Genomic DNA, 27,257 nt, shown 5'->3' with positions numbered 1-27,257 from the left:
GTCTCCTACAAGTGTGGCCTTCTGAATGACCACAATGCATAATGTATGGTGGACTAAAAATCCATCACACTAAATCAGTTTTTTTTTGGAGAGGTTTCTTTGTATGTATATGACTTAAAGGGGTATTCCAGGAATAAAAAAAACAGGTTAGGTGTGGTTCTGCAGCTCAGTTCCATTGACGTGTATGGAGCCAAGTTGTAATACCACACCCAAAGCGGAGACAAGGAGGGCGCTGTCTTTGAAAAAAAAAAGGCCTGTTTTTTGATTCCTGGAATACCCCTTAAACTCTCAAGAAGACCATAGGGGATGTCCTAATATAGACACTAAGCAGCTTTCCACCGAATTAATGGGACCCCCAATGATTTTAAATAGGAGGGCGATCAAGCATGAGTCCTATAGAACTGAATTGGAGGTGCAGCCTGCATGCTTGACAGCTGTTCCATTCCAACAAGGCACACAGGACCCCGACCACTGAGCACCCCCATAAACTGTTATTGAGTGCCCCTATAAACAATACCATCACACCATTTTAAACAGTACCAAAGTTCCCCCATTATGAATGCCAGACTTCCTTAGGGTACGTTCACACTACGGAATTCCACGGGCGGAATTCCACGGGCGGAATTCCACATTGTGAACTCCGCGAGACCCGTTCACACTGCAGAATTTCAGGGGCGGACAATTCCGTGTGTTCCACCGCAAACAAAGAACATGAGCACTACATAGCCCTCAATGGTGACGGCTCAGTGCCCCGCGGCCCTAGCGCCAAAGTATTTTCGGCAGCAGCCGCCAGACGGAATCTCTGCTCGCTGAATTCAGCGAGCAGAGATTCCGTAGTGTGAACGCACCCTTATAAGAAAATGCCATAGCACCTTCATAAACTGCACCATAGTGCCATACTACCTGCTCCAGAGAACAAATACAAACAATTCCTAAGGCCACCTGATGTTTTCAGCCATACATCTCGCTATACGTTGGCATCCTGTCAAAACTGGATGCCAACATATAGCCAGATATTTTCCAGTTAACCCATTGACAAAGTGCTAAACCGTCTTTCCAATCCATTACTCTAAAATGTAGTCTAAGGCTGCATTCACACTTCGTTTTTACATTACAGGTGTCGGATCCGGCTGGGGGAGGGGCAAACCGGGCTCTCCCGTACCCCAGCCGGACCAGCGCTGAAATCCATTTACTTTAATGAGCTGACCGGAGTCAATCGGTGACTACGGTCGGCTCATTTTTGACCCGTATCCGGTTTTGTAACCGGACCTAAAACCGTAGTGTACTACGGTTTTAGGTCCAGTCAGAAAACTGCATATGGGTCAAAAATGAGCCGACCACAGTCACCGATCCAGGGACGGTAACGTAAAAACCAGGTGTGAATGCCGCCTTAGCCTGGAAAATTTACAGACTATACAGTAGTCACTACTAGACTACATTTGGCCCAGTAAAGTCAGTGGCACTGGTGTACTGTGCAGGGGGGCCCTTCTGAGTCCCTAGTCCCACCTCCTCACTGTAACCCCAATGAGGTAGGGGGGATAGCCTCACCTTTCACCATCAATATTGTTTCAGTGGAGTTCTGATTTATACACATAGGAACAACCGTGTCTAGTACTACATGTCAGAGCAGCTCATACCAGGCATGGCCAGGACTATGATAGTTATTCCGCACTCACCACATTTTCATAACGGCAAGGGCACAAACAACTTTCACATTTACCACACAACAAATCATCTAGACTTTATATTGATTATCCATTAGCTACATGGCAGGATTAAAGGGGTATTCCAAGAAAAAACATTCTTGTTATATATATATATCAAATATCAACTGGCTCCAGAAAGTTAAGCAGATTTGTAAATTACTTCTATTAAAAAATCTCAGCTGCTGAAGTTGAGTTGTTGTTTTCTCTCTGGCAACAGTGCTCTCTGCTGACATCTCTGCTTGTCTCGGGAACAGCACAGAGTAGAACAGGTTTGCTATGGGGATTTGCTTCTACTCTGGACAGTTCCCGAGACAGATGTCATCAGAGAGCACTTAGACAGAAAAGAACAACTCAACTTCAGCAGCTCCTAAGTATTGAAAGGATTAAGATTTTTTAATAGAAGTCATTTACAAATCTGTTTAACTTTCTTGAGCCAGTTCATATATTAAAAAAAAGTTTTTTCCTGGATAACCCCTACAACTTAGACATGTGGGCAATAGTAGCTGTGCCGCAGGATATGTTTGGTCTGAGCAGTCACAGTAGTCAGACGTAGGACCCTGTGGCTGCATGGGAGGGACAAATGTGGTAGGTGGGCACTGCTGGGCAGGTTTAAGATTAGGGAGCAGGTGGGGCCTAAGCTCAGGGAGTGCCATGGTTTCTCATGTGCTGTTAAAGGGGTACTCCGCCCCTAGACAGACATGATATCCCCTATTCAAAGGATAGGGGATAAGATGTCTGATCGTGGGGGTCCGGCTGCAGCACGCACTCAGCATTCTGAACAGTATGTATGAATGCTGGGTTTCCACGGCAGGAGACGTGACGTCATGCCCCGCCCCCTCGTTTCCAGCATCCTAAACATACTGTTTAGAATGCTGGGTGCTGTATGGATGGATAGGGGATAAGATGTCTAGGGGCGGAATACCACTTTAATATTAACCTCTTCAGGACACAGGGCATATGGATACGCCCTGCATTCCGAGTCCTTAAGGACACAGGGCGTATCCATACGCCCGTGGGAAATCCGGTCCCCACCGCTAGCCGGTTGGGGACCGGAGCCGGATGCCTGCTGAAATCGTTCAGCAGGCATCGCGGAATATCGCCCAAGGGGGTCATTATGTCCCCCCATGTCGGCGATGGCCGCAGATCGCTGGACAATTCAGCCCAGCGATCTGCGGCGGATTCCGGGTCAATCGGGTCTCCAGTGACCCGGAATTACAGGCTGAGACGGCCCCGAACAGCCATAGCCAGCAGGGGTGAGGCGGCACTGGTGCCGCCTCACGATCGCCCTGATTAGTCGGCCGGTTTACCGGCCGACCAATAAGGGCACCTGCTGCGGGTGTCACTCCCGCAACCCGCTCCGCCCCTCTTCCGGAGGACGTGAGCGGGTGCTGGACTGGGACCCCGGCAGCTGGGGACCCCGATCCCCGGCATCCCTGTTGGGATCGGGGCCCCAGGAGCGGCGGCGAGGGACTGACCTGGGGAGCAGCAGTTGGAGCTGAGTGACAGCCTCCTGCTGTTGCTTAGCAACAGCTCCCAGCATGCAAATTTTCTGCCGCAGCTTAAACTGCCAGCGAGAAACTACTGTGTACCCCCGCCCGTGTCACTGTACCCTAAAAACACTACACTACACTAACACACGATAAAATAAAAAGTAAAAAACACTACATATACACATACCCCTACACAGCCCCCTCCCCTCCCCAATAAAAATGAAAAATATCTGGTACGCCACTGTTTCCAAAACGGAGCCTCCAGCTGTTGCAAAACAACTACTCCCAGTATTACCAGACAGCCACTGACTGTCCAGGCATGCTGGGAGTTTTACAACAGCTGGAGGCACCCTGTTTGGGAATCACTGGCATAGAATACCTCTATGTCCACCCCTATGCAAGTCCCTAATTTAGGCCTCAAATGCGCATGGCGCTCTCACTTTGGAGCTCTGTCGTATTTCAAGGCAACATATGGGGGTCACATATGGGGTATCGCCGTACTCGGGAGAAATTGGGCTTCAAATTTTGGGGGGGTATTTTCAGCTTTTACCCTTTTTAAAAATGTAAAATTTTTGGGAAAACAAGCATTTTAGGTAAAAAAAAATATTTTTTTTTTTTACATATGCAAAAGTCGTAAAACTCCTGTGGGGTATAAAGGTTCACTTAACCCCTTGTTACGTTCCCTGAGGGGTCTAGTTTCCAAAATAGTATGCCATGTGGTTTTTTTTTTTTGCTGTCTTGGCACCATAGGGGCTTCCTAAATGCGGCATGCCCCCAGAGCAAAATTTGCTTCCAAAAAGCCAAATGTGACTCCTTCTCTTCCGAGACCTGTAGTGCGCCAGCAGAGCAATTTTCAACCCCATATGGTGTGTTTACTGAATCGGGAGAAATTGGGCTTCAAATCTTGGGGGGTATTTTCTGCTATTACCCTTTTTAAAAATGTAAAATTTTTGGGAAAACAAGCATTTTAGGTCAATTTATTATTATTTTTTTTACATTTGCAAAAGTCATGAAACACCTGTGGGGTATTAAGGCTCACTTTATCCCATGTTACATTCCCCGAGGGGTCTAGTTTCCAAAATGGTATGCCATGTGTGTTTATTTTTTTATTTTTGCTGTTTTGACACCCTAGGGGCTTCCTAAAGGTGACATGCCCCCCAAAAACCATTTCAGAAAAATGTTCTCTCCAAAATCCCCTTGTTGTTCCTTCGCTTCTGAGCCCTCTACTGCGCCCGCCGAACACTTTACATAGACATATGAGGTATGTGCTTACTCGAGAGAAATTGGGCTACAAATACAATTAAAAATTTTCTCCTTTTACCACTTGCAAAAATTCAAAAAAATTGGGTCTACAAGAACATGTGAGTGTAAAAAATTAAGATTTTGAATTTTCTCCTTCACTTTGCTGCTATTCCTGTGAAACACGTAAAGGGTTAAAACACTTACTGAATGTCATTTTGAATACTTTGGGGGGTGCAGTTTTTATAATGGGGTCATTTATGGGGTATTTCTAATATGAAGACCCTTCAAATCCTCTTCAAAACTGAACTGGTCCCTGAAAAATATCGAGTTTGAAAATTTTGTGAAAAATTGGAAAATTGCTGCTGAACTTTGAAGCCCTCTGGTGTCTTCCAAAAGTAAAAAATCATCAATTTTATGATGCAAACATAAAGTAGACATATTGTATTTGTGAATCAAAAAAAAAAATTCTTTGTAATATCCATTTTCCTTACAAGCAGAAAGCTTCAAAGTTAGAAAAATTAGACACAAAAAGGAGGGAGACTCAAGGGACGCTCCCTTGAGAAAGTCGGGTGACGAATAGTGTTGCTCACGAATATTCGCAATTCGAATATTATTCGCGAATATCGCATATTCGCAAATTCGCGAATTTCGCGAATATAGCGCTATATATTCGCGAATTCGAATATGGCCTATGCCGCTCAACACTAGTGACGAAACGTACGTTGGGACGGTGGCAACAGGTATCCATTATGGGTAAGTGAGGATCATCTATTTATCAATTATTTACTTTGGGCACATGCATACTACTGGTTATGTGATAGAGCAGGCAGCCCTCACATACATACATTGGGGCCTTTTTGACCCCTGTTTACTCCTTATTGAATAAGAGCCATATTATATCATTCCTTGACCTCACTATATACAGATCTATTGTGACTACAACTATTGCTGTACCTGATCCACCTACGTTTTTTGGTTGTATCTGATACATCTCATTTTGTATTGCTTTATACATACACATCTGGTATTCTATCTTAATTGCATTTTGTCACAAGTGTGTGACGTTTTTTAACCTTTTGGATATTTAAATAAAAGTTAGAAAAATGCAACATTTTCAAATTTTTCATCAAATTTTGGGATTTTTCACCAAATAAGGATGCAAGTTACCACAAAATTTTATCGCTATGTTAAAGTAGAATATGTCACGAAAAAACAATCTCGGAATCAGAATGATAACTAAAAGCATTCCAGAGTTATTAATGTTTAAAGTGACAGTGGTCAAATGTGCAAAAAACGCTCTGGTCCTTAAGGCCAAAATGGGCTTGGTCCTTAAGGGGTTAAATAAAAGGTGGTGATGACTACAAATTTTGCCGATATTGACATTACTGTGCATGTCCATTTCTGACTATTGTTGTATGGAGACTGCCTTTATGCTACAGAGTTTTAATAGTGCTCCTTTCTTGGTATAAAAAATTGTACACATATACAGACATATATATAGTTGTAGAAGAGACCGCAGCACACATGTAGAAGTCCAATATAAAAAAGTGGATTTATTCCATAAAACAGCGAGCAAACAGAAAGCTACGTTTCGGTAGTCTCACACCACCATCTTCAGGCATAGTGCATTGTGCAAACACTGACTCTTAACCCTTTAAGGACCCAGCCATTTTACACCTCAGGACCCGGCCATTTTTTGCAATTCTGACCACTGTCACTTTAAACATTAATAACTCTGGAATGCTTTTAGTTATCATTCTGATTCCGAGATTGTTTTTTCGTGACATATTCTACTTTAACATAGTGGTAAAATTTTGTGGTATCTTGCATCCTTTCTTGGTGAAAAATCCCAACATTTTATGAAAAATTTGAAAATTTTGCATTTTTTTAACTTTGAAGCTCTCTGCTTGTAAGGAAAATGGATATTCCAAATAATTTTTTTTTTTATTCACATATACAATATGTCTATTTTATGTTTGCATCATAAAATTTACGTGTTTTTACTTTTGGAAGTCACCAGAGGGCTTCAAAGTTCAGCAGCAATTTTCCAATTTTTCACAAAATTTCCAAACTCACAATTTTTCATGGACCAGTTCAGGTTTGAAGTGGATTTGAAGGGTCTTCATATTATAAATACCCCACAAATGACCCCATTATAAAAACTGCACCACCCAGAGTATTCAAAATGACATTCAGTCCGCGTTTTAACCCTTTAGGTGTTTCACAGGAATAACAGCAAAGTGAAGGAGAAAATTCACAATCTCCATTTTTTACACTCGCATGTTCTTGTAGACCCAATTTTTGAATTTTTACAAGGGGAAAAAGGAGAAAATGTATACTTATATTTGTAGCCCAATTTCTCTCGAGTAAGCACATACCTCATATGTCTATGTAAAGTGTTCGGTGGGCGCAGTAGAGGGCTCAGAAGCGAAGGAGCGACAAGGGGATTTTGGAGAGTACGTTTTTTTGAAATGGTTTTTGGGAGGCATGTTGCATTTAGGAAGCCCCTATGGTGCCAGAACAGCAAAAATCCCCCACATGGCATACCATTTTGGAAACTAGACCCCTTGAGGTACGTAACAAGGAATAAAGTGAGCCTTAATACCCCACAGGGGTTTCACGACTTTTGCATATGTAAAAAAATAAAAATAAAATTTCACTAAAATGTGTGTTTCCCCCCAAATTTCACATTTTTGCAAGGGTTAATAGCAGAAAATACCCCCCAAACATTGTAACCCCATCTCTTCTGAGTATGAAGGTACCCCATAAGTTGACCTGAGGTGTACTATGGGTGAACTACAATGCTCAGAAGAGAAGGAGTCATATTTGGCTTTTTGAGAGCAAATTTTGCTCGGGGGCATGTCGCATTTAGGAAGCCCCTATGGTGCCAGGACAGCAAAAAAAAAACACATGGCATACCATTTTGGAAACTAGACCCCTTGTGGAACGTAACAAGAAATAAAGTGAGCCTTAATACCCCACAGGGGTTTCACGACTTTTGCATACGTAAAAAAAAAATTAAAAAAAATCACTAAAATGTGTGTTTCCCCCCAAATTTCACATTTTTGCAAGGGTTAATAGCAGAAAATACCCCCCAAAATTTGTAACCACATCTCTTCTGATTATGGAGGTACCCCATAAGTTGACCTGAAGTGCACTACGGGCGAACTACAATGCTCAGAAGAGAAGGAGTCATATTTGGCTTTTTGAGAGCAAATTTTGCTCGGGGGGCATGTCGCATTTAGGAAGCCCATATGGTGCCAGGACAGCAAAATAACCCCCACATGGCATACCATTTTGGAAACTAGACCCCTTGAGGAACGTAACAAGGCATAAAATGAGCATTTACCCCCCACTGGTGTCTGTCATATCTTTGGAACAGTGGGCTGTACAACATTTTTAATTTGCACAGCCCACTGTTCCAAAGATCTGTCAGACACCAGTGGGGGGTAAATTCTCACTGCACCCCTCATTACATTCCGTGAGGGGTGTAGTTTCCGAAATGGGGTCACATGTGGGGTTTTGTTTTTTTTGCGTTTGTCAAAACCGCTGTAACAATTAGCCACCCCTGTGCAAATCACCTCAAATGTACATGGCGCACTCTCCCTTCTGGGCCTTGTTGTTAGCCCCCAGAGCAGTTTGCGCCCACATATGGGGTACCTCCGTACTCGGGAGAAATTGTGTTACAAATTTTGTGGCGCTTTTTTCCCCTTTACCTCTTGTCAAAATGAAAAGTATAGGGCAACACCAGCATGTTAGTGTAAAAAGTTTATTTTTTTTTACACTAACATGCTGGTGTAGACCCCAACTTCACCTTTTCATAAGGGGTGAAAGGAGAAAAAGACCCCCAAGATTTGTTAGTCAATTTCTCCCGAGTACGGCGATACCCCATATGTGGCCCTACTCTGTTGCCTTGAAATACCACAGGGCTCCAAAGTGAGAGCGCCATGCGCATTTGAGGCCTGAATTAGGGATTTGCATAGGGGTGGACATAGGGGTATTCTACGCCAGCGATTCCCAAACAGGGTGCCTCCAGCTGTTGCAAAACTCCCAGCATGCCTGGACAGTCAACGGCTGTCTGGCAATACTGGGAGTTGTTGTTTTGCAACAGCTGGAGGCTCCATTTTGGAAACCGTGGCGTACCAGGCGTTTTTCATTTTTATTGGGGAGGGGAGGGGGGCTGTGTAGGGGTATGTGTATATGTAGTGTTTTTTACTTTTTATTTTATTTTGTGTTAGTGTAGTGGTGTGTAGTGTTTTTAGGGTACAGTCACACGGGCGGGGGATTACAGCGAGTTTGAGCTGCCGCGCAAAATTTGCTGCATCGCAAACTTGCAGCCTGATACTCACTGTAAGCCCCCTGCCCATGTGAGTGTACCCTGTACATTCACAGGGGGGGGGGCCTCCAGCTGTTGCAAAACTACTACTCCCAGCATGCCTGAGAATGTTTGGGAGTTGTGGTTTTGCAACAGCTGGAGGCACACGGGTTGGGAAACACTGAGTTAGGAAACAATGTTTCCCAACCAGTGTGCCTCCAGCTGTTGCAAAACCACAACTCCCAAACATTCTCAGGCATGCTGGGAGTAGTAGTTCGGCAACATCTTTAGAGCCAGATGTTGCCGAACTACAACTCCCAGCATGCTTGGAGTTGTAGTTTTGCAACATCTGGAGGACTACAGTTTGCAGACCACTGATACAGTGGTTCCCAATCTGTGCCCTTCCAGATGTTGCAAAACTACAACTCCCAGTATGCCAAAACTGTCCAGGCATGCTGGGAGTTGTAGTTCTGCAACATCTGAAGGGCCAGATGTTACAGCACTACAACTCCCAGCATGCCTGGACAGTAAGGGCATGCTGAGGATGTGTAGTTTTGCAACATCTGGAAGGGCACAGTGGTCTCCAAACTGTGGACCTCCAGATGTTGCAAAACTGCAACTCCCAGCATGCCCAGACGCCAAGGGCTGTCTGGGCATGCTGGGAGTTGTAGTTTACAGGGTCCTATTACAGCAATGCATGTCGCTTTACGGCGACGTGCATTGCTGTAAAGGGCCCGACCGCGGCTGAAGATCGACTCACCTGTCGCCGCTGCCGCCGTCTTCATCGTCCGGATCCGGGTCTTCAGGGACGAGGTAAGTACCGGGGCCGGTCCCCAGCACTCCCCCGTCCCCCGCCGCGTCCTCCGGTCTTCCTCCCGTCCTCTCCGGACTTTCAGGGGCCGGGCAGGACGGGAGGAAGTAACCGCCCCCCTCCTGCGATTGGTCGGTTAACTAACCGACAGATCGCAGGGGATCGGAGGAGGTGGCCGGCTTGCCACCTCGCTCCGATACTCCAGCATGGTCCTGGCTGTCTGTGACAGCCGGGATCATGCGAAATTACCGGGCGGTCGGGTCCCAGAGACCCGATCAGCCCGGTATCGCCGCAGATCGCAAGGGCGATTTCCCTTGCGATTTGCGGCGATCGCCGACATGGGAGGCCTACATGGCCCCCCTCGGCGTTTGCCCTGGATGCCTGCTGAAGGATTTCAGCAGGCATCCAGTTCCGATCTCTGCCCGGCGAGCGGCAGAGACCGGAAAACGCCATGACGTATGCATACGTCATGGGTCCTTAAGGCCCAGGGTGTGAAGACGTATGCATACGTCATGGGTCCTGAACAGGTTAAATAGCCACAAATGACATCATCAAATTCATTACAACCAATCAAATTCAAGTTTGACAATCATATACATAAAGTGCATGTGCATAAAAAATTTAAACAATATGAACATATTACAAAATAAGCATTGTGCAGTAATCATGTGCAATTATATATATAGGTATCCAAAAAGATCATGTGCAAATAATTATCCATATGTGTTTTGGGATACCAAGGTGATGAGTAAAGTGACAGTGCAATTAAAATCAATATCAGGAGGGCATGAAGGGGGCGGAACACTCCCCATGAGTTCAGTACATCAGTATAGTTAGCGTGGGTCATAGTAAACTGCACAGAAGCAGGCAAAAGTCCACGTCCGCACCCCAGAGGGGAGGATCTGCCTCGCGTCCCACGTGACAAGGCTCAGCCAGTTATGGAGTGGCATAGTATCTCCAAGGAGACCACAAGTGTCAGTATATGCGCATGCGTACATAGCAACTGAGTGTTATCGCCCCATGTTGTAAACGGGCAGTTTTTTCTGAATGAAGGGCAAACTGGCCGGATCCCAGCGCACCATGAAATCTTTGATTCCAAGTGCACTGCACTATACGGGGGGACTCCAGCAGCGCCGGAGAGACACTGCAGGCACCCCCCAGTCCGGACAGTCACCCCATCACTCAGAGAACCAGACAAAGAGGATGTAACAAGTAAGGCCATCTCAGTGCTAGACAGAAACACAGATAATTATTAATATGCAAGAAAGAACATGGCATAAGCCTCAGATCACATCAGTAATTCAAGGCAGATCACCATCCCCGCCGGTGATGATACATAAAAACAATAAGAAAATGATATAGGGCATTTTGGTGAGACATTCTATTCCCCTTCCATGTCCAGACCTGAAAAAACCACTTGATTGGGGATGGATACCCCCAGATCCCAGAATTTCAGCAGCGACCACTGATCTCGTAAGGTAGGGCCCCTAACTTAAGGGATAAGCTAGTTAAAACAGATGTTTCAATTAAGCCATCTAACAGACAAACATTTGTAACTATTGAGAATAAAGGATGTTTCCCCTGCTGCGCATGTGTGAATTGCAAGCATGCACAGAGGGGCAACAATTTTATACATCCCCAAAATGGAACAGTTCATAAAATTAAGTTCTACCTCACATGCCCTTCAGACTACATTATCTATGTGTTGTGGTGTCCATGCTGTTTGGTATACGTAGGAGAGACGACCAATGACTTTAAAACCCGTCTAAATCAGCATAGCTACAGCATCAGAAAAAGGAGGTTTGATCTACCTGTATCCAAGCACTTCGTGGAGTTAGGGCACCATGAACGGGAACTTAAAGCGATGATAGTCGACCACATCCCGCCCCTAAAACGTGGGGGAGACAGGATTCCCATTTTGAAAAAACGTGAATTACAATGGATTTTTAAGTTGGGCTCCCTCAAAGCTAAACATGGAATTTAAGACAAGCAATAAGATGTTTACTAGATGAATAATATTCGGTCCCCATGAAATTAATGACCCATGCTTTGTGTAGGACTTGTACAAACACAGTAGAATATCTTTTATCAGGTCTGGACATGGAAGGGGAATAGAACGTCTCACCAAAATGCCCTATATCATTTTCTTATTGTTTTTATGTATCATCATCGGCGGGGATGGTGATCTGCCTTGAATTACTGATGTGATCTGAGGCTTATGCCATGTTCTTTCTTGCATATTAATAATTATCTGTGTTTCTGTCTAGCACTGAGATGGCCTTACTTGTTACATCCTCTTTGTCTGGTTCTCTGAGTGATGGGGTGGCTGTCCGGACTGGGGGGTGCCTGCAGTGTCTCTCCGGCGCTGCTGGAGTCCCCCCGTATAGTGCAGTGCACTTGGAATCAAAGATTTCATGGTGCGCTGGGATCCGGCCAGTTTGCCCTTCATTCAGAAAAAACTGCCCGTTTACAACATGGGGCGATAACACTCAGTTGCTATGTACGCATGCGCATATACTGACACTTGTGGTCTCCTTGGAGATACTATGCCACTCCATAACTGGCTGAGCCTTGTCACGTGGGACACGAGGCAGATCCTCCCCTCTGGGGTGCGGACGTGGACTTTTGCCTGCTTCTGCGCAGTTTACTATGACCCACGCTAACTATACTGATGTACTGAACTCATGGGGAGTGTTCCGCCCCCTTCATGCCCTCCTGATATTGATTTTAATTGCACTGTCACTTTACTCATCACCTTGGTATCCCAAAACACATATGGATAATTATTTGCACATGATCTTTTTGGATACCTATATATATATAATTGCACATGATTACTGCACAATGCTTATTTTGTAATATGTTCATATTCTTTACATTTTTTATGCACATGCACTTTATGTATATGATTGTTGTCACATATTGTAACTTGAATTTAATTGGTTGTAATGAATTTGATGATGTCATTTGTGGCTATTTAAGAGTCAGTGTTTGCACAATGCACTATGCCTGAAGATGGTGGTGTGAGACTACCGAAACGTAGCTTTCTGTTTGCTTGCTGTTTTATGGAATAAATCCACTTTTTTATATTGGACTTCTACATGTGTGCTGCGGTCTTTTCTACAACTATTTGAAGTTGGGGCTCCTAACCAGTACCCCTGTGACGGCGCGCACCTTTTCTATATATTTATTCTATCTATGCGGATGTGCTGCTTTTTTTTGCTGAATATATATATATATATATATATATATATATATATACATCCACACACACACACACACACACACTAAAATTGTGCTTATGTTCTATACCAAAAACAATGTGCTGTCAGCCTATGGAAAACAATTGTAAAAACCATTAAACAACAAGCCATTGTCCCAGCATGCTAATAAATTCAGCTGCTATGCGCAGCATTTCTAGACTAAAACTGCAGGGACAAGCAAGTCTGCATGACTGCTGAGCGTAGCTGAAAATTGCCATGTTTAGGCTGAACACTCATCAATTATATAGACATTTGTTTTGCTGCATTTACCACACAGAGTATAAAGATTTTAAGGGTAACTCCTTCTTTGCGTAATACAGAGGGAATGACGCATGCATATATCCCAATACACTATCATTAACCAAAATGATCCATTTGGTTAACTGAAATAAAGCGGCTGCACTAAACTCTCTCTTATAAGAGACTTTCCAGCTGCTCAACATTAAAGGGGTACTCCGGGAAAAAAATAAATAAATTCATATCGACTGGCTCCAGAAAGTTAAACAGATTTGTAAATTACTTCTATTAAAAAAATCTTTATCCATCCAGTACTTATCAGCTGCTGTATACTACAGAGGAAGTTGTGTAGTTGTTTCCAGTCTGACCACAGATCTCTCTGCTGACACCACATTAAATGCAGTACAGTTCCCCCACAGACATACAGCCTTCAGCCATATATAGTGTATGGCTGGAGGCTGTATGCCTATGTACTGGCCCACTTCAGTTCTCCATCCACCACTCCTCCGGTCCGGCCATAGCAGTAAGTCCCAGGACCTGAGGAGCGGTGGTCGGAGCACTGAAGCTGATGTGCCACTGGTAACACTTACCAAGCTGGCCAGCGCACGTCCTGCTCGCTGCTCCGCTCCTCCGCGCTCCGTTGCTATGGGCGCACGCACGGGACGTCAGTGACTTCCCTGCGTGCGCTACCTCCCGGTGGCCCCTGAGTTTTTAAAGTAAATGCAGTGCTGCAGAGAGGTAACCGGGGCATCACTGTGTCCCAAAAACATATTTCGGGACACAGGGATGTCCTTAGGCAGTGGCGGCAGGCGGGCCAGATAAATGTCCTCGGCGGGCCGCATGTGGTCCGCGGGCCGTAGTTTGAGGACCCCTGCTCTAGACAGTTCCCGACATGGACAAAGGTGTCAGCAGACAGGACTGTGGTCAGACAGAAAAGAACTAGTCAACTTCCTGTGGAGCATACAGTAGCTGATAAGTACTGGAAGGATTTAGATTTTTTAATAGAAGTAATTTACAAATCTGTTTAACTTTCTGCCACCAGTTGATTTGAATTATTTTTTTTTGACCGGAGTACCCCTTTAACATCCATACAGCTACATAGAAATGTGAGCTATTTTCTGTTATTGTGGGACATTTTTCACAGGCCCTGTTCACATCTATGGTTATCATATGTTATTAACCCCTTAAGGACACATGACGTTCTCATACGTCTCCATTTCCGAGTCCTTAAGGACACATGACGTATGAGAACGTCATGTGTTTTACCGGCCCCCCGCAACCATCTGGAGCGGAGCCGGTCCCCGATGCCTGCTGAAATCGTTCAGCAGGCATCGGGGCATATCGCCCAGGGGGGTCATTATGACCCCCCATGTCGGCGATGGCCGCAGATCGCTGGACAATTCAGTCCAGCGATCTGCGGCGGATTCCGGGTCAATCGGGTCTCCAGTGACCCGGAATTATTGGCTGATCGGGGCCGTCAGAGACGGTCCCCATCAGCCAGAGCCAGCAGGGGTGAGGTGGCACTGGTGCCACCTCACGATCACCCTGATTCGTCGGCCGGATTACCGGCCGACCAATCAGGGCACCTGCTGCGGGTGTCACTCCCGCAACCCGCTCCGCCCCTCTTCCGGAGGACGTGAGCGGGTGCGGGAAGACGACCCCCGGTGCTGGGGACCCCGATCCCCGGCGTCCCTGTTGGGGTCGGGGCCCCAGGAGCAGCGGCGGCGGCGGAGACGACGAGGGACTGACCTGTGCGGCGAGGATCGTTGGAGGTGAGTGACAGCCTCCTGCTGTTGCTTAGCAACAGCTCCCAGCATGCAAAAAGGGCATGCTGGGAGCTGTAGTTATGCAACAGCAGGAGGCAGACCACCACAACTCCCAGCATGCCCTTATGGGCATGCTGGGACTTGTAGTTTTGCAACAGCTGGAGGCACATTCTTTCTATGGAAAAGTGTACCTTCAGCTGTTGTGTAACTACAACTCCCAGCTTGCACAATCAGCTAAAGTGCATGCTGGGAGTTGTAGTGGTGCATCTGGTGGTTGCATAACTACAACTCCCAGCATGCCCGTTGGCTGTCGGTGACTGCTGAGAGTTGTAGTTTTGCAACAGCTGAAGGCACACTGAGTTAAGTAGTAAACCAGTGTGTCTCCAGCTGTTGCATAACTACAATCCCCAGCATCCCCAGCCAAAGTAGTATGCCTCCAGCTGTTGCATAACTACAACACCCAGCATGCCCTTCCGCTGTCCGTACATGCTGGGGGTTGTAGCTTTTGCAACAGCTGAAGGCACACTGGTTGCAAAACACTGAGTTTGTTACCAAACTCGGTGTTTCACAACCAGTGTGCCTCCAGCTGTTGCAAAACTACAACTCCCAGCATGCACTGATAGACCGTACATGCTGGGAGTTGTAGTTTTGCAACAGCTGGATGTTCCCCCCCCAATGTGAACGTACAGGGTACACTCACACGGGCGGAGGATTACAGTTAGTATCCGGCTGCAAGTTTGAGGTACGGCAAAATTTCTGCCGCAGCTCAAACTGCCAGCGAGAAACTACTGTGAACCCCCCGCCCGTGCGACTGTACCCTAAAAACACTACACTACACTAACACAAAATAAAATAAAAAGTAAAAAACACTACATATACACATACCCCTACACAGCCCCCCTCCCCAATAAAAATGAAAAACGTCTGGTACGCCACTGTTTCCAGAACGGAGCCTCCAGCGGTTGCAAAACTACAACTCCCAGCATGCACTGATAGACCGTACATGCTGGGAGTTGTAGTTTTGCAACAGCTGGATGTTCCCCCCCCCCCCCCAATGTGAACGTACAGGGTACACTCACATGGGCGGAGGATTACAGTAAGTATCCGGCTGCAAGTTTGAGCTGCGTCAAATTTTCTGCCGTAGCTCAAACTGCCAGCGAGAAACTACTGTGAACCCCCCGCCCGTGCGACTGTACCCTAAAAACACTACACTACACTAACACAAAATAAAATAAAAAGTAAAAAACACTACATATACACATACCCCTATACAACCCCCCTCCCCAATAAAAATGAAAAACGTCTGGTACGCCACTGTTTCCAAAATGGAGCCTCCAGCTGTTGCAAAACAACTACTCCCAGTATTGCCAGATAGCCGTTGACTGTCCAGGCATGCTGGGAGTTTTACAACAGCTGGAGGCACCCTGTTTGGGAATCACTGGCGTAGAATACCCCTATTTCCACCCCTATGCAAGTCCCTAATTCAGGCCTCAAATGCGCATGGCGCTCTCACTTTGGAGCCCTGTCGTATTTCAAGGCAACAGTTTAGGGCCACATATGGGGTATCGCCGTACTCGGGAGAAATTGGGCTTCAAATTTTGGGGGGTATTTTCTGCTATTACCCTTTTAAAAAATGTAAAATTTTTGGGAAAACAAGCATTTTAGGTAAAAAATATATGTATTTTTTTACATATGCAAAAGTCGTGAAACACCTGTAGGGTATTAAGGTTCAAATTACCCCTTGTTACGTTCCCCGAGGGGTCTAGTTTCCAAAATGGTATGCCTTTTTTTTTTTTTTGCTGTCCTGGCACCATAGGGGCTTCCTAAATGCGGCATGCCCCCAGAGCAAAATTCACTTTCAAAAAGCCAAATGTGACTCCATCTCTTCTGAGACCTGTAGTGCGCCAGCAGAGCACTTTTCACACCCATATGGGGTGTTTTCTGAATCGGGAGAAATTGGGCTTCAAATTTTGGGGGGTATTTTCTGCTATTACCCTTTTTAAAATTGTAAAAATTTTGGGAAACCAAGCATTTTAGGTAAAAAAAAAATATTTTTTTTTACATATGCAAAAGTCGTGAAACACCTGTAGGGTATTAAGGTTCACATTACCCCTTTTTACGTTCCCCGAGGGGTCTAGTTTCCAAAATGGTATGCCATGTGTTTTTTTTTTGCTGTTCTGGCACCATAGGGGCTTCCTAAATGCGGCATGCCCCCAGAGCAAAATTTGCTTTCAAAAAGCCAAATGTGACTCCTTCTCTTCTGAGACCTGTAGTGCACCAGCAGAGCACTTTTCACCCCCATGCGAGTGTTTTCTGTATCGGGAGAAATTGGGCTTCAAATTTTGGGGGGTATTTTCTGCTATTACCCTTTTTAAAAATGTAAAATTTTTGGGAAACCAAGCATTTTAGGTAAAAAAAATATATATTTTTTTTACATATGCAAAAGTCGTGAATCACCTGTAGGGTATTAAGGTTCACTTTACCCCTTGTTACGTTCCCTGAGGGGTCTAGTTTCCAAAATGGTATGCCATGTGTTTTTTTTTTTGCTGTCCTGGCACCAAAGGGGCTTCCTAAATGCGGCATGCCCCCCAAAAACCATTTGTCGCTCCTTCCCTTCTGAGCCCTCTACTGCGCCCGCCGAACAATTAACATAGACATATGAGGTATGTCCTTACTCGAGAGAAATTGGGTTTCAAATACAAGTAAAAATTTTTTCCTTTTTATCCCTTGCAAAAATTCAAAAATTGGGTCTACAAGAACATGCGAGTGTAAAAAATGAAGATTTTGAATTTTCTCCTTCACTTTGCTGCTATTCCTGTGAAACACCTAAAGGGTTAATACACTTACTGAATGTTTTTTTGAATACTTTAGGGGGTGTAGTTTTTATAATGGGGTCTTTTATGGGGTATTTCTAATATGAAGACCCTTCAAATCCACTTCAAAACTGAACTGGTCCCTGAAAAATAGTGAGTTTGAAAATGTTGTGAAAAATTTCAAAATTGCTACTGAACTTTGAAGCCCTATGGTGTCTTCCAAAAGTAAAAACTCATAAATTTTATGATGCAAACATAAAGTAGACATATTGTATATGTGAACCCCAAAAAAATATATTTTGAATATCCATTTTCCTTACAAGCAGAGAGCTTCAAAGTTAGAAAAATGCAAAATTTTAATTTTTTTCATCAAATTTTGGGATTTTTCACCAAGAAAGGATGCAAGTTACCATAAAATTTTACCACTAAGTTAAAGTAGAATATGTCACGAAAAAACAATCTCGGAATCAGAATGATAACTAAAAGCATTCCAGAGTTATTAATATTTAAAGTGACAGTGGTCAGAATTGCAAAAAACGCTCCGGTCCTTAAGGTATAAAATGGCCTGGTCCTTAAGGGGTTAAAGCACCTGACATACATACCTAGAGTGTCCATAGGGTTATATTAGCTTGAATACACCCAAATGAGTGTCCTTTCACCCTCTGTAAGACTGTAATATGTTATACGCTATTCCATATATATATATATACGGATCCTCAAAAATGTACATTAAATGGAAGTCATAACAGTCTGCTATTTGGCATCCATCAAAAGCATTTTTTAAGTGTACCTGTCATTTGCAAAAACTTTGAAATAATGTAGATAATAACATTAAATGTATATTTGTAACATACATTAGTGAAAAAATTTGTATATTGTCTTACACAGCTATTGTCACACTAAGGGTCCATTCACACGGTAGAATTTCCGCTTTCGGAATTCTACCTCAAATTAAAGCCCATAGACTCCTATGGGATTCCGCACTCCCATTCACACTTCTGAATTTGGAAATTTAGAAGTGTGAATGGGAGTGAGGAATCCCATAGAAGTCTATGGGCTTTAATTTAAGGCGGAATTCCGCAAGAGGAAATTCTGCTGTGTGAATAGACCCTTAGGCTAGGTTCACACTACTGAAATTCCGCCTGTCTGATTGCAAAAGTTTGACAGAGTAATTTCCGCCTCCAAAGCCTATTTTCTGTTGCAGGCAGAATTTTGTTATTTCTGTGAGTATTCCGCCGCTATTCCACCCCCAATTCAAAAAGCTAATTTGAAGCAGAAAACAGTGGGAGTGCACTAAGGACCAAAGTTCAGCCCCTTTTGGACTATTTGGTCACATGACCAGAACCAGGTTAAAATTCCAACTAAACTACGTACGGAAATTCTACCTGCAATCTGCTTCCAATCTGCCTCCATTCCGCGTTGGGTATAAATCCGCCTTCAAATGAGAGTCCCACTGAAGTTAATGGGATTCTGGAGCGAAAATCTGCCTGAAGAAAGAGCACCACCATTGTTTAGGCAGAAATTTGAAAGCGAAAATTCTGCTTTCTGAAGTGTGAATGGGTGCACGGAAAACCCATTGAATCGCATGTACATTTTAGTAAGCAGAATTTCTGTCTGCAATTTCAAAGCGGAATTGCAGGCTCAAATTCTGTAGTGTGAACCTAGCCTTAGACAAGTATGGATAGATCTCTCTGAAATGAAATCAATTTGTGACTATATTAGTAGATTCAGAAGTCAGACTCAGAAACCTAAAGTCGAGAGCCCCAATTGGCACCTCAGGGGATCCTTTGTAGTCCCACTCCTTCCACAGCTGTATTCATAATTCTGCACAAATCATCAGCCATCTCCTGCTAAGTTTTATGTCTCCTTATAGGTGATTAGCATTTTGGGAAATATCTGTACAGCTACAATAGAAAGTATAATTCTATGCTAGTGGTTGTCATGTAAATCCCTGACCAGCAGGGCTGCACCTCAGGGGTTCAATACATTTCTTGTATATGATGAAATGCACACCGCTCCTTACGTCTTCTGTATCCTTGATGTATGGATTGTAATGTGTACCCTGACATGACTCAACCAGAGTTAATGTATTTTCTCCAAGCTCTCAGATCACATCACTTACAAAGTTTTACCGGAACATATTCTCTAATGGTTTTATAATGTCTTGCTTAACTCCCAAGGGGGTGGAAGCGGTATCAGGATCTTATATTAAATTTACTCGGGCGGCTGTGTGGCACAATTTACACACTCATTCTGCATGACTGAAGGCAGGAGAGCATAGGGAAGTGACAGATCTGGACCTGGAGAGCATTTACTTAACCGCTTCTATAAAAATAAATAAATGTTTTCCACCAAATCTTTTTTTGTATTATATAATTAGAAGTGTATTGCTGGGTTTAAAATAAATAATTAAATAGATATAAAAATGAATAAATTATTACCAGTGTGGTGTCCTGGTACAGGACCTTGTCCTGTCCCTGTCTAAAGTCCTCTCAGTTAGAGTACCTCCATTCCACAGGGCTCGCCCCTTGGTTGTCTCATATAAGTGTATTTCGGTAAAGTGCACAAATGTATAGGACCTACCTGGGTCACGTGATATATTATAATGGTTGTACAGATATTTAGGACCTTCCTGGGTCATGTGATGTACCCAGAGTTCTCTGGGTTCAGGACCCACAGGCTTTGAAGCCAATGGGATTAGTCCAGCCCCTTAGTATATAAGGGGCTGTAGTCACTAAATTCACTCTCTTGTTCCTGCTCTTAGTTTCGGACTATCAAGCAAGCACAATCAGCATATCTCAATTCATCTCATCTAGGCCAAAGCCTAAAGAACCATCAGCCACTAAAACCATGAGTTATAAAGCTCTGTTTACTAAATCCTTGTGACTACTATTCAACTCAACTTATACAATTAGTAGCACAGTGGCCTGCTTAAAGCTAAAGACTACTAGTCCGAGCAAAGCCTGTGAGGAACCTGCATCCCAGTTACCTCAAGAGAAACTGTATGTTTATAAAGGCTGTTTGCATAAGAAGTTCAGTAAAAGTTCCAGTTATCTCATAAATTCTGCTGTGGACATTACATATATTATCCTGCCGTTTGTGGACCGTTTGTCGGCAGGGCCTTCTATACAAAACAACCATACCCTGGCTTCACAACAAATCAAGGGTTAAAACCACCAGACCCTGCAACATCACCACATCAGTAAGCAGGATAATTCTGCACTCAGTGAGTGGGCTCTGACTGGATTGCATTTAGTGTCTTTATTACGTATATATATATATATATATATATATATATATATATATATATATATCTCTGAGAGGCAGGCAGCACAACCCAAATGTAGCTCTCGGCAGGAAACGGGGAGCAAATGGAAAAACATGCAGTCCCAGTCGCAGACCACATATACAAATTGCAAACGATGCAAAGATCCAGCAGCACATCCAGGGTTATTCGGTGAAACACAGCAGTGCTTTATTGACCCATGTTCACAAACATTACGTTTCGACGGTATCACACAGTCTATCAAGCATGGTGTACAAGTAATCAAGATAGCATTTTATAAGGTGCAACATCAGTAAACTCATTATCCAATTCATTAATTCATTTACAGAATATTTTTATTGTGCTATAAAGTAGTAAAATGTAACAAAAAAAACCTATATAAATTTGGTATTACTGTAATTCAACTGACATGCAGAATAAAGATACTGTATAATGTTATTTTTTTCAGTATGGTGAATGATTTGAATTTGAAATGAAAAAAATAACAACAAAATAATTTTTTTAATTTCCCCTGCAAAAAAAGTTAATAAGAATTAAAGGAGTAGTCTACTGAAAAGTAACTTCAGTCCATTGTGCCCGAGCTGCGAAAAAAAAAAAAAAAACTTTAACTCGCCTTCCTCAGTTCTCCCGGAGCACTGCTACAGCTGATTGGTCCTCCAGTCCGGTCTTTTAATGTGTGCACGGATCGTCACACTCTGCTCAGCCTATCACCAGTCACAGCGACGTCCCGTCTTGGCCAGTGATAGGCTGAGTCAGTGTGACGATCCGTGCACACGGAAGAAGACCGGACTAGAGGACCGAACAGCTGTAGTGCTGCTCCGAGGGAAGGCAGGAAGGTGAGTTAAAGTTTGTTTTCTTTTTTTTTTTTGCAGCCCTGGCTTTTCAGTAGACTATTACTTTAAATAATATGATATATGAACTGAAAAATGGTGGCATTAAAGAAGTACACCTTGTGCTGCAAAAAACAAGGCCTCAAATGGCTTTGTCAATGGGAAAATAAAATTTTATGGCACTTGGAAGGCGACGTTGGGAAAAAAATGGTTGGGCATTAAAGGGGTTATCTGGCAAAATCTTTTTGCTTAAAATGTGTAATAAATAAAAAACAAAAAGCTAATCACTGGCTGATCAGGGACACTGCTGCAGCCAGTGATTTACTGAGCATGATGTGCAGCCCCGGGAAGTGCAGTATGGATGTGATGCTGGATGTCACAGGAGGATGTCACTTGTTGCGCCATCCAGGCAGAGACTGAGGGAGACGTGATCAGTGTTCCCTGAGAACCTGGAAAGTTTAGAAGAAGGGTTAACAGAGTGCTAAGAGTACATTTAAGGGGTATTCCGGGATTTTTGTTTCTTTGAATGTAAGACTGGGCAGCAAAGTTAGTCTAGTCACTAATATACTTCACTTACCTGTGTTTCGTGGCTGGTATCAAATTTCTTTGTCATTCTTCCCAGGAAGTTCATTTTTTGCAGCCTACAAAATGAGTTTGGTCTCTGACTTTCCCAGCTTGCTGTGCGACCCAAGACAGTACATCACAAGTCAGGTGCTGAAAGGGGGCATGGCTGCTTTGTCTGTTGTGTAAGAAGCCAGTCTCCTGATGATGTTACGGTGTCGGGAAAGTCATGTGATCAAAAGGAGTGAGGCTGTGCTGCAGGGGAGGGTTTGACACGTGTGTGGTGGGAGGGAAATAAGTCACCCCCCCCACCTTGAAACAAAGTAACCTAGGGATTGTAGTCTGAGGGGGGCCGCAGAAACAAAAAGTAGCCAATTCCTAAAAACAAGCCAGCAGTGTAATGGGGGACACAGGACACGACCATTTAGCAAAAACACGAGCACAGATCCTTGGTAAGCATGTCCATTACTGTATGACACTTCATTACTAAAGTCCTCTTATGTTGGATAACCCCTTTAAGCATGTTACTCATATGCCAATAAGATGGCATTATACAAGATAAACAACCATATGCCAATAAGATGGCATTATACAAGATAAACAAGATCTTTACCTTGCAAAATAGAACACAAACTCAAGCCAAAAACAACCATAATACCTCAAAAAGCATAAGAAAGTAAACCGAGAGTGAGGACTGCAGTCTCTTCTACCTGATACAGGAGGAAACAGACTCACCATGCCCTTTATTAATGAGGTTATTTATAATGCCTCTTTAGCATAGTTAATTATAGAATACTAATCAATGTTTCTTCTGACTCTATTCAGGAACTGAAACTTTAACCCCTTCAGTGCTGCCTACGGACGTCCAGGAAACACACGTGTGGTAGCCCTTGGGGGGTGTATGGTAGTGGTGGTATGGTAACGGTATATGAGGGGTTAATATTAACCCTGTCACTCGTGACACCAGGGTGAGGGCTGGTATTATTGAGGTATAGCTTCGGCCTATCGCCGCCCTTCCCAGAAACGACAGGCGTATGCAGATAATGACTGAAGGTCCACACTGGAGTTAAACTTGAACTGAAGTAAACTTTACTCTTGAACTTGCGGTACATTCAGAATACAGTAACAGTCTCTGTCATACACTTGCATAGACTTCAATGACTGACAGTTGCTGTGGACCTTGCGTCTTTTGCAGATTAATAGAATCAAGGTAATTGGTGCGTGGATCCGTCCATATTTAGGGGTAGATTAGGTCCGGTAGTCCCGCAGAGTGTTTGGGGATTGATACACTCTATAACTATAATTGTTCAGCCGTTGCCGCAAGGCTCGTGCCTAACTCACTGCGATTACTGTTGTACAGGTCTTCTCTCATCAAAAGCACAGGAGCAAGAGAACTAATATGGCTGCAGCGTCCCTTATATGGACAGGGGGCGGAGCCTAATTTGATAGGTCCAAGGTCAGCTGTCACTCACCGTCACACAGGCTTCTGGGTGATCATCTGACTTCCTATACACAGAATAATACCAAAACGAGGCTAGAAATACCAAAGTGAGGCCTGGAACGCATCCAGAGTGAGGCTTGGACCCGAAGGCCCTGCAACGCCACAGAAACAAGTAATTAACCATTTATTTACATATATTATGCTATTTACATTAACCTATGGATAAATTAGAGATTTATACACTAGAATAGAGGCGACTAGGGGTAGACTGGCTAAGAGGGATCCCTAAGTCCTAGGGACTCTGGCTATGGGGACCCATAAATAAACAAGTACCGTATAGAATGCGGTACTGGGACACCGCACACGCTACATACATTTTAAAAAAAAATTTCTTCAAAAATGTTCCTGTGAATAGCAATTTATTCATGTTAAATAGTCCATGCAAAATGAGATAATTTAACCCCCGGCCTGAACACTGGGGCTTGTCTGCCATGGTTCACACTGTTTAACATAATAGGAAGTTGATTCTATGTGGCCTTCATGCAAAGCCAATACAGATTCCATGTTAGTCTATGTTCACATAGGGGATTTCTGCTGAGTCCCATTGACTTTAGGGTACATTCCCACACGGCGTATTTGCTGCGTATTTGCTGCTGCGTATTTTATTTTCTCTGTTGAAGTCAATGGGTAGGAAAATACGCAGCACCAAATACGCAGCAAAATACGCCGTGTGGGAACGTACCCTTAGGGTGCGTTCACATGTGCGTATTTTTGCTGCAGATCTGCTGCAGATTTTGCTGCCTATTGATTTCAATGGGCAATTAAATCTGCTGAAGCAAATCTGCAGCAGATCTGCAGCAGAAAATACGCACATGTGAATGTCCCCTTAGGGTGCGTTCCCACACGGCGTATACGCAGCGTATTTAACGCTGCACAAAATTTACGTCAGCAGCAGGAAATACGCTGCGTATTCCTTGCTCACTATACACACAGGGCTTTCCGGCGGCAGTCCTATGTGTGTAGCGAGTTTTGGAGGCGGAGCCGTGCGTCACAGCCACGCCGGCACACGGACCTGCCTCCAAAACTCACTGCACACATAGGGCTGCCACAGGAAAGCCCTGTGTGTATAGTGAGCAAGGAATATGCAGCGTATTTCCCGCTGCTGACGTAAATTTTGCGCAGCGTCAAATACGCTGCGTATACGCCGTGTTGGAACGCACCCTTAATGGGAATCCGGCATCAGCATAAAGAATAGACATGTTCTTTCTACCGATTCTGCTTGAAAATGCAATTCATTGTCTGAATACAACTATAAACTATGTGAGGGCTTGTTTTTTGCGGGGTGAGCTATAGTTGTTATTGATACAATTTGATCACATTTGTTTTCAATTCTTTTGGACACAAGATAAGCAAAAACTACATGTTTTTTTTCTTTTTGTCGTTTGTGTGAAATAAATTACATTTTCTTCCCCCCCCCCCCCCCCCCCCCCCCCAATAATAAAAGTCTATCTGGAAAGGTTCTTCATCTTGAAGCTTTAAAGCAATAATACTATACTGGCTGCAAAGGTGTAAATAGCCTCAAGTACTGGAGTCTTCTATTCCTCTAGATTATCATGAAAATTCAGTTGATCCAAGGTTTTTAATCTTTTCTATGTCAAAATTCCTCCTTTCTGTCAGTTACCGCAGTCACAATTATATCCTGGGGAAAGAAATACTATATTCAGCTCAAACCTCATCATATCTCCTCTAACCATTTCCTGAATCGAATCTATTAGAATTCTATGAGTTGTTGCAAAATGGAGCAATAGGATATGCCAGAGATGATTTTGTCTCATTTGCAATTTCAATGTGATTTCTGCAAGAGCTTATAAGATCAATGTATATATATGAGGCTAGCCATTCATGTGTAGGTCTTAAAGGGGTACTCCCCCCCTAGACATCTTATCCCCTTGGGGATTAGATGTCTGATCATGGGGGTCACAGGGGTCCTTTAGAACGCTGGGTGTCGGCGGCGAAGGGTGTGACGTCACACCACGGCCCCTCAATGCAAGTCTATGGGAGGGGGCGTCACCACGCCCCCTCCCATAGACTTGCATTGAGGGGGCGTGGTGTGACATCACAAGGGGGTGTCATCGTGACGTCACGAGCCCCCGCTCCAAGCGTTCGGAACAAAATGTTCCGAACGATGGGGCAGCGGAGTACCCCTTTAATAAAGTTTTTTTTTATTTTTATGCAGTTTCTGAAGCTTAACCCCTTCACAACGAGCGACGTACATGTACGGCGCAGCGAAGTGTCACTTGGCGCGTGGTGACGTACATGTACGTCGCGGGGTTCCCGGGAGCGCCGCGTCACCGGTAGCGGTGATCGGGCCAGGATGACTGCTGTTATCTAACAGCAGGCATCCCGGCACATCGCCAAGGGGGGGTCCTGAACGTGATGGGCGCAAATCGCAGGTCAATTCAGACCTGGTGACCCAGAAAATAAGAGGGGTCGGGGGTGTCCGAGACACCCTCGATCCCCCTGAAGGGATAGGAGTGTGGTGGCAGAGGTGCCACCCCTCCTATCCCTGCTATTGGTCGGCCGAGCGACTGACCGATAGTAGACCGGGGGAGGGGGGGGTTAAAGTTCGGTTCCCCCGCTTTGCCCACCTATTGGTGTCCGGGCAAAACGGGGGAACTGTGCAAGGTCGGCGCCGAAGGTCTCTTACCTCGATCCCGGAGCGCGATCCTCCATGCAGGGATCCCCCACGTGTGGCAGCGGCAGCAATACATCCGGGTCCTGCTAGGTGAGTTGTTGCCTAGCAACATCCTGAGAGCCACAGTTTACAGTGGTCTCTAAACCGTGGCCCTCCAGATGTTGCAAAACTAAAACTCCCAGCATGCCCAGACAGCTGTTTGCTGTGTGGGCATGCTGGGATTTGTAGTTTTGCAATATTTAGAGGGGTTCAGGTTTTAGATCACTAAGTGGTCTCAAACTGTAGCCCTCCAGATGTTGCAAAACTACAACTCTCAGCATGCCCAGACAGCAGTTTGCTGTCTGGGCATGCTGCGAGTTGTAGTTTTGCAACATCTGGAGGACCACAGTTTTGAGACCACTGGACAGTGATTTACAACCTGAACCCCTCTAAATCTTGCAAAACTACAACTCCCAGCATTCAGGAACAGCATAAGGCTGTCTTGGCATGCTGGGAGTTGTACTTGCATGTCTCCAGCTGTTGCATAACTACATCTCCCAGCATGCCCTTCCGCACTCAGTACATGCTGGGAGTTGTAGTTTTGCAACAGCTGGAGGCACACTGGTTGGAAAATACTGAGTTAGATCATAGAACCGAACTCAAGGTTTTCCAACCAGTGTGCCTCCAGCTGTTGCAAAACTACAACTCCCAGCATGCATGGTCTGTCAGTGCATGCTGGGAGTTGTAGTTTTGACCCCCCTCCCATGTGAATGTACAGGCTACATTCACACTGGCAGCAGATTACAGTGAGTTCCCCGCTTC

At 44.4% G+C, this 27,257-nt stretch overlaps 1 protein-coding gene across 5 annotated transcripts in view; it reads right to left on the bottom strand.

Moving 5' to 3' along the window:
- VWA3A (von Willebrand factor A domain containing 3A) overlaps positions 1 to 26,517 on the bottom strand; it is a 247,492-nt gene extending 220,975 nt beyond the window's left edge. The window contains exon 1 of one of the 5 annotated variants that reach the window (XM_056534783.1): positions 26,469 to 26,517. In XM_056534783.1, coding sequence (XP_056390758.1) covers positions 26,469 to 26,494 — 26 coding nt within the window. In that variant the 5' untranslated portion in view covers positions 26,495 to 26,517. Of the gene's footprint in view, positions 1 to 9,513; positions 9,693 to 10,387; positions 10,478 to 11,375; positions 11,400 to 11,606; positions 11,656 to 26,468 lie in introns of those variants that run through there. The other 4 variants (XM_056534789.1, XM_056534787.1, XM_056534784.1 and 1 more) reach the window with 4 other exon arrangements.
- Between the last annotated feature and the right edge of the window lie 740 nt (positions 26,518 to 27,257).

The sequence above is a fragment of the Hyla sarda genome, chromosome 8 (genome assembly GCF_029499605.1).
Source record: "Hyla sarda isolate aHylSar1 chromosome 8, aHylSar1.hap1, whole genome shotgun sequence".
NCBI classification, from domain to species: Eukaryota; Metazoa; Chordata; class Amphibia; order Anura; family Hylidae; genus Hyla; species Hyla sarda.
Note: the sequence above shows the minus strand (reverse complement) of the source record. Positions and strands in the feature narration are given on the sequence as shown.